At 29.6% G+C, this 8,222-nt stretch overlaps 2 protein-coding genes across 2 annotated transcripts in view; one reads left to right on the top strand and one right to left on the bottom strand.

Moving 5' to 3' along the window:
• Positions 1-797: 797 nt before the first annotated feature.
• Positions 798-5,473, bottom strand: LOC143554603 (uncharacterized). The gene is made up of 6 exons (XM_077044318.1): positions 5,150-5,473; positions 3,242-3,420; positions 1,894-2,110; positions 1,671-1,806; positions 941-1,104; positions 798-806 (listed from the first exon to the last, which is right to left on the bottom strand). The coding sequence occupies exons 1-6, from the start codon at positions 5,471-5,473 to the stop codon at positions 798-800; spliced, it is 1,029 nt and encodes a 342-aa protein (XP_076900433.1).
• A 2,211-nt stretch (positions 5,474-7,684) lies between these two features.
• LOC143554592 (uncharacterized) overlaps positions 7,685-8,222 on the top strand; it is a 171,850-nt gene continuing 171,312 nt past the window's right edge. Inside the window, exon 1 of the mRNA XM_077044310.1 lies at positions 7,685-7,696. The gene's annotated coding sequence lies outside the window, so the exon portion shown is untranslated. The remainder of the gene's footprint in view (positions 7,697-8,222) is intronic.

Genomic DNA, 8,222 nt, shown 5'->3' with positions numbered 1-8,222 from the left:
ATTAATCAAGTTTTGGGTTGACAAGCAGAATCCTTTTAAAAAACAGATAATGTTTGGGTTGACGCGTTAACCTGTTTAGGTTTACCATAAAGGAATTGATTTATTACCAAAACTTTTAATTTTCTTTTCTAGACTGAATTGATTTATCATCAAAGTTTTTTATTTTTTCTTGTTCAAAATTTTTGCACACATTTTTGGTTAAAATAAAAACAAAAACTTTGGTAATAAAACAGTTCATTCAAATGGAGAAACCCTAATTTTAAAATTAAATACGATAATCATATTGTAGTTTTAATTCGTTTTCTTCGATAAAAAATGAAATTACATTTATTGATATGAAAAAGTTTCAAAATAGTTTATTTTGGGTTTGGATGAAAAGTTTACATTAGGGTCCAATGGGTCGTGTTCATGTTGAGCCGTGTTCAAGCTCCACAGTTCGTCCCAAACCCGCACTTAAAATGACACGTTTCAAACACGATTGCGAAGACCATGAAGCATTGTCCTCCATTTTCACCGACATTTTATAACATAACAATCCAAACACGGACCACATCATGTTGTTTGCAACACAATGTAACCAGTTTGGTCATATGTTAGCAGTGTAGTTGTTTATGATGATATAAAACCGATTACCGAAGTAACCGAACACCGTTCACTTCTAGCATATTTCTAGCTTTATAATTACTACTATATTAATAAACAACACCATAATTATAATACCGCATAAAAAGTACTAGTTAAATTAAAAAGGTGCATAGATAAGTTTAGAACAACAACAGCAGTAGCAGCAGCTTATTTCAGTTCATCTAAAAGTTAAAAAAAAGTCATAAAATGCGTAGAACCTTAAGGGTTCGACGCATTAGTTTAACTTAACACATACTCGTCTTCATGGTCAGTGCCTGCTGAAAAAAAAGGTATGATCTGGGAGAGAAGCCCTCACACTGTTGAGCCAGTTGCAAGCAGACCTAAAAAGAACAGCTTCTTGCCCGATTTCATAGTTGCCAACCGGAGCTATTCTTGAACCTCTTAGCTTGTATGGCACCATTCCAATTGCCAGTAAGCGAACCTTAACCTTGTCGTTTTCCACCATTGGTTCACTGAAGCCTGTTTGAACACATCAACGGCTCGTTAAATAATAATCTACGTGTGTGTATGAATCAAAAGATAAAAGAACGAGGAGTACTTCCGCTCTGAGTTGATATAGTATGTATGGTTAGAAAACACACTTCCAGGTCATCTAGCATCGTTCCCGCGGGAATTCGGTAGATTGGATACCTGCAAGTTTAGTCAGTTGAATATAAGTTTGACAAAAACATTTAGAAGAAATATATTGTATTTTAAAAGTGTGAATCTTTCTAAATCATTATGTACCAAATAGTCAATTGTTACTAAAACTATGTAGTTTATATAATCATATTTATCACACTAATCATTTATAGAAAAATATATGATCCGGACAAATTATGTTCTAAAACGGTTCAACCTGTTTACTTGACGATATAGTTCTAACGAGTCAAGTGTGTAAAACATAAGGAGCTTGAAACGCGTCAAAAGGTTGGATGCATTGAATTAAAGTCACCCAAATTATAATTTTATTGCATAAAGCCTTCTAAAGCAGTAACTCAACTTACTCGTTTTAGGTACCAAAACTTACTCGTATGGAGCATTACCCAAACCACCCGACCAGCCCATTTTACCACCTCTAAATAAAAAACTATACCAAGCAACAGCTATCCAGCTTGAAGGTAGCAGATCACAACTCCTGTAGTTGTGCAGATTTGGAATCCGAGATTCAAGAAGTAAAGCCTATTTTAAAAAACCGAGCATACGAATGTTAACAGCCGTTTAGTAATTATATTTTTAAACTTTTTATCAACCAAAGAGCTAAATAACCTTGAGAGATAACGGCTCCCGAAGATGTGGCCGTTCTTTTTCCATATATTCATGAGCAAGCATACCACATGGACCGTGGACTTCAGTTGTATTGTCACTCGTCGACGCCACCTGCTTCAGCTTTTGGTTTCCCAAGTTTAGTGAGGCCAATGAACCAGCCAAACTGGTCTGAGGGTCTGGTTCATGAGACTGGACAGCTTTAACTTCAGCTTGATCCCTAATAGATTTATAATAAAAGTTAAACATAAAATAACACTCATTATGAAAATGAAAAACAAATAATTAGGAAACAGATTTTATGTCCACCTTAATATAAAACAGTAGTAGATTAATTGACAAAAGTAAAGATAAAATATCTTAAAACTGAACAAGATCACATAATTTATAACAACAAAAAACATCACATTTCCTATAATTCAGTGATTTTCACATAAATGATGTTTAAATGTACAAGTAGTTAAGTTAAGTAAGGCAAACCGCCTTGATGATCATGCATTATGCATACCTAGATGCCGCGGAAAAAAAATTTGTAACTTGTTACATAAAAATCATATAAAAGACAATGTTTCAAACCTTCTTCCAACAGAAGTGTCAAATGAATCATATATAAGAAATATAACCAACTTTAAGATGAAATGCGTAATACGAAGTTTTGTTTACAGTTCTTCCTGTCGTTTTGCGTACATTTTTCAGAAACGACAAGACCACATTAAATAAAATCTACGTCACTGCTACCACGATAACTCCATAAATGTATCACATTTTTGTTTCCTTTAAAAGGACTGACTAACGAATACCGACGTGAATCCAACAACCTAATAATCTAATAAAGCGCGTGCTTGTAAGAAATATAACCAACAGTTAAGATGTAATGCCTAATACAGAATATTCATAGTTCTTCCTGTCGTTTCGTGTATGTTTTCATAAACGACAAGACCACATTAAATAAAATCTACGTCACTGCTATCGCGATAACTCCATAAATGTATCACTTTTTTGTTTTTTTAAAAGGAGCTATTAACGAATAACGAAATGAATCCAAAAACCTAATAATCTAATAAAACGTGTGCTTGATGAATAAATGAAAGCATAACATCTTCATATAATCTACAAAGAAAGCATAACTAAGTAATCTTCAAACACAAAGAACTATATTATTATGCATCATAATGTTTTATCGCAATCGAACTCAATACAATATGAATCTATATCTAGCATTCTTTTATGTCATAACACAAGTTAAAACAAAGTATGCTCTTAATTGATAAGAAATTAAGCATTTAACTTGTACTAACATGTGATAATCAAATAGCTAGAGCAATAGTAAACAAAAACAAGAAACACTCACTCGTTTAACACAGGCGGATTTCGGGGATCAATGTAGAGCTGTATCCCGGATAGATACGGAACATAGTACTGAGTAATCTCTTTACCATCATTCAACATATAATGAACTCCGGCTCCATAAGCACTCCATTCTTGGAAAGCTTCCCATAGATCGCCAAGGAAATAAAATGGCAAACCCGACTGTAGATACAACCCGTTATACGTACGTTTCAGCGCGCGATTAATATTACATATATAAATTGCAAAGCTAATTTTCCCTAGGCTCAAAATTCAGTGAGTCCAACTGAACCAAACTATTAAGTTAACACAGAAGAAAATATAAAAAGAAACTCATTTAGAGTAAATTAACCTTTTTTTCACACACACAGAGATGCAAGTATTTAGATTAAATATAAATTTCATTAAGGATTGACAATAATTAATTTATTTTAATAAAATGTTTATCACTGATGTTTAGTAACTTAACAGTGAATCCAACTGAACCAAACTATTAAGTTTAACACATAAAAAAATATATAATTATAATAAACTCATTTCGGGTAAATTAGCCCTTTTTTCACACACACAGATGCAAGTACACCAAGTATTTAGGTTAATTATGAATTTTATGAAGGATTTACAATACTGACTTTAATTTTTTTTTTAATCAAATGTTTATCACTGATATTTAATAACTTTACAGTGAGTCCAACTGAACCAAACTATTAAGTTTAACACATATAAAAATATATATATAATTATAATAAACTCATTTAGGGTAAATTAGCCCTTTTTCACATACACATATACAAGTACACCAAGTATGTAGGTTAATTATGAATTTCATGAAGGAATGAATTTTTTTTAATAAATATATGAATTTCATGAAGGATTGAAATTTCATGTAGGTTAATAATTATAAATTAGCCCTTTACACTTAATACTTTTTTTTAATAAAATATTTATCACTGATATTTAATAACTTTCAGTGAATCAACTGAACCAGACTATTAAGTTAACACAAAAAAATATATAAAGATTTTAAGAACCTCATTAAGGGTAAATTAGCCCTTTTTCACACACATATGCAAGTACACCAAATATTTAGGTTAAATATGAATTTCATGTAGGACTGACAATTGACTTCAAATTTTTTTTTTTAATCAAATGTTTATCACTGATATTTGATAACTTTTCAGACACACAAAAAAAATATAAAGATTTTAAGAAACTCATTAAGGGTAAATTAGCCCTTTTTCACACACATATGCAAGTACACCAAATATTTAGGTTAAATATGAATTTCATGTAGGACTGACAATTGACTTCAAATTTTTTTTTTTAATCAAATGTTTATCACTGATATTTGATAACTTTTCAGACACACAAAAAAAATATAAAGATTTTAAGAAACTCATTAAGGGTAAATTAGCCCTTTTTCACACACATATGCAAGTACACCAAATATTTAGGTTAAATATGAATTTCATGTAGGACTGACAATTGACTTCAAATTTTTTTTTTTTTAATCAAATGTTTATCACTGATATTTGATAACTTTTCAGACACACAAAAAAAATATAAAGATTTTAAGAAACTCATTTAGGGTAAATTAGCCCTTTTTCACACACACACAAATGCAATACACACCAAATATTTAGGTTAAATATGAATTTCATGAAGGATTGACAACTTTCAATTTTTTTTAATCAATTTTGTTTCTTTGGTATTTAATAAATTTATTTTACATCGAAATAGAACATGAATCGCGCTGCTAGCACCTTTTGGACTGCAAAACCAAGTAATAGTTAGGGTTTCTTGATACATAAAAATAAAAATTTAAGAACATATATATAATTCAAATCAAACTAATTATTAAACTAAAACCTTAAGGTTTCTTGCTACAAAAAAAACACAAATTCAAGACTACCTGAGGCGGTTTTCGAGCTGGAACAATGGGAGTGACCGATTTTAAGAACATGTCCAACCTAGTAACAATGGGTGGCGGTGCAGAAGGACCCGGAGCAACAAGCTGGGGCATAGGCAACGCAGCATTGCGATCAGCAATTTCATTTCGGTTTGGGACGTTCGTCTGGTGATACTGGTTAATCGGATAATTGTTGGGATTGTTGTTTGCATGTAAAACCGGCTGCCTGGTGAGTTGTTGATGCTGCGGATCAACATTTGGGTTCGATTGGGCTGTGTTACCACCACGACCGCTTCGGTAAACACCAGATCTTCTTGAACTAGACATCATGCTGTGCTTGCAAATTCAGGTGAATAATAAAAATAATAAAAATAAAAATAATTTACGTCTTTAAATATCAAATTCTCAATTTGTTTACATGTAAGTAAACATGAACATACAGATTGAGATAATTGACATGATAATGAATATATATATTATTAATATGTTCTTGAAAGCTTTGTGATGAATATAAATGGTTGAAACAAAGACTGAGAGAGACAATGAATAAATGTTTTGAGACACAAGACGGTGATATATGAGGTAAGTAGAGGTTAAATTACAGTCATACCCTAACTACTTTGGTTCCAAGTGTACACTAGTGATGAGATTATTAATTTTTATAAGAAAAAAATAAATGATTGATGGTTGTGAATTAAATGTTTTCAACAATAAATTAAGCATATAACATTACATAGAAAATTGATGTAATATGAATGTAATCTTCTTAACCATGGTTAAGTTAGTAAAACTCGCTTAGAAAGTAAGCTACTGGTAGGATCTGACGGTGGAACGAGGGTGAACTTTAATTTTCTCGATCTCGAGAGATATAGAGAGGTTGATCCCATTGAAACTTCCAGTTCTGATTATAATTTTATGATATATAATGTAATATTAAGTTATAAGATATGATATGATTACATAGGAAATGTATATATTTATTTGAATTTATATATAACGGCATTTATATATTTGCATTTATTAAAGTTTGTTGGGCATACATAGTTGTACAATATGCATCAGATGTGTTGTACATAAATAAATAATAAATACTTGTTAATAATATATATTAAGTAATAATAAATATCAAATAATCATTAGAATCAATGCCATCTTCCACTCTTTTAATTATGCATATAATAAACATTTTAAAAAATATATATATCATTTTATTAGTTTTATTCATATTATTATAAATTTTGAATGTTTTTTTTTATATTCTCATTACAAAATATAAAACTTTTTTTTTTAATTATAAAGCCTTCTATGTAAGGGTTACTATTTAATTTTTAATTATTATTATTATTATTATTATTATTATTATTATTATTATTATTATTATTTTGTTTCTGTTCCCCCAAATTCGGTGGATAAACACACTGCTTTCATGTTTATTAACGCTCACTTTCGCAATGTTTGTCTATCTATGTTTCAATATAAATTTAGTATTAATCCATAACATTTTTACATATGTTTCATTTGGTATAATAGGTCCCACCGTGAAACGCGAGACCTAGATAGACCTAAATATTAATTAATCAATATCATAAAAATGTATTTTCTTTATTTAGTTTTTTTATGTTGACATTATTTGTATTATTATCAGTAAGATCACATGCATTTATATAAAAAATAATTTATTAACAAATATCATTTTGTAGAATTGTAGAAGTATGATAAAAATAACTAAATACCGTTTATTAATCTATATATTTGTAATTATACTAACAAATAGAGTAAATTACACATGTGGTTAATATGACAAGTTGAAATTTCATTTTTTAAATGTTTTTGAGAAATTAGACATATAATCTCAATTTTTGTCAATAAAGTGGATGGAAATTAGAAAAATATGTTGAGTTATTCTATAAGCTTTTATTTATATTTGATATTATTATTATAACAAGAGCAAAGATATAAATTTTCCTTTTACTTTTGTTATTAAAAATGAAAATATTACTTTATGTAGACAAGAAAAATCATTCATTAAAGTTTCTAATTAAAATACTCTATATAAAGTCACTCAGTTTTTATTAGTTCTCTTAATCTTGTGAAATTTAGTGTTAAAAAGGTTTAAAATTAAGTAGTTTAGACTAAGATTATAAATCTTAAATATTAATAATGATTCTTTTTGCTGATTTTGTTTACATTCATTTATCAAGTTTACATATATAAAAACAAAAAAAATCAAGTTTACAAAAAGTTGATACTAACTTTTATAAAGGAAAAGTGTAGAAAATAATAAAGTTGGGTTTTGAATTCTAGGTGACTAGTAATTGAATATAGAGTGGATTGTGCTTTTCGTTGATGTGGTTTGTTCAAATCTGCGGTTTTAGTTCAATAGTTTCAAATTTACGGTTTTGGTCCATGTGGTTTCATTTCACTTGCAGTTAAACACGACCCCACTAACCCCATTAAGTCTGGTCGTTAAACCTATCAACGTATCCTTAACATGAGAGGTAGTTTTGTCTTTTTTTCCCCAAATACACCCAACTCCAAAAAGAGTGATTTGTGAACATATAATTTTAAAAATAAAGATAAATATTGAAATTCATTAAAGATCATGCAATTAAAAAACGAGCCTATATTTTATATAATATTTATTTGATATATGAAATATATGTCTACATGATAACCATAATTGTATATAAAATTGTGTTAAAAGTAGTTAAGAATATACTTTTACGTTATTTATTATATAAAAGTCATACTATAAAAATATTTAAAAATTATTGTAAATGCATATAGAAATTAGAAACCCGTTGAGAAAAGTAGAGGTCCACAAATCGGGTTTTTCAAATACTCGGTCGGGTATGACTGGTACTGAAAAATCGGGTATTGGCAATAACCGGATCGGGTTCGGGTCCGGGTATTGTCTCTAAAAACCATACCCTATGCATCGGGTATAGAACCGGGTATTCTAAAACCGGCTATTTTATACCCTATTTTCGGGTATTGAAAAAACCCTATTTTTGGGTTTTTCGGGCTTTTTTCCGGGTATTTTTCGGGTATAGATTGGATTTTTTAAAATGTCTCA

This window comes from Bidens hawaiensis, unplaced genomic scaffold, assembly GCF_021521415.1.
Source record: "Bidens hawaiensis isolate Kalapana, Puna unplaced genomic scaffold, B.hawaiensis_p1.1 tig00017762_1, whole genome shotgun sequence".
In the NCBI taxonomy this organism is placed as follows: domain Eukaryota; kingdom Viridiplantae; phylum Streptophyta; class Magnoliopsida; order Asterales; family Asteraceae; genus Bidens; species Bidens hawaiensis.
This window is presented reverse-complemented; position numbering and strand designations above follow the sequence as displayed.

What these genes read in the sequence shown, in the direction of transcription:
- LOC143554603 (XM_077044318.1), bottom strand. Translation starts at nt 5,473, where the DNA reads ATGTCTAGTTCAAGAAGATCTGGTGTTTACCGAAGCGGTCGTGGTGGT. An exon ending in CAGCTCGAAAACCGCCTCAG is followed by an intron (nt 3,421 to 5,149) that starts GTAGTCTTGAAT and finishes TTGTATCTACAG; the next exon opens with TCGGGTTTGCCATTTTATTT. An exon ending in AATCCGCCTGTGTTAAACGA is followed by an intron (nt 2,111 to 3,241) that starts GTGAGTGTTTCT and finishes TAAATCTATTAG; the next exon opens with GGATCAAGCTGAAGTTAAAG.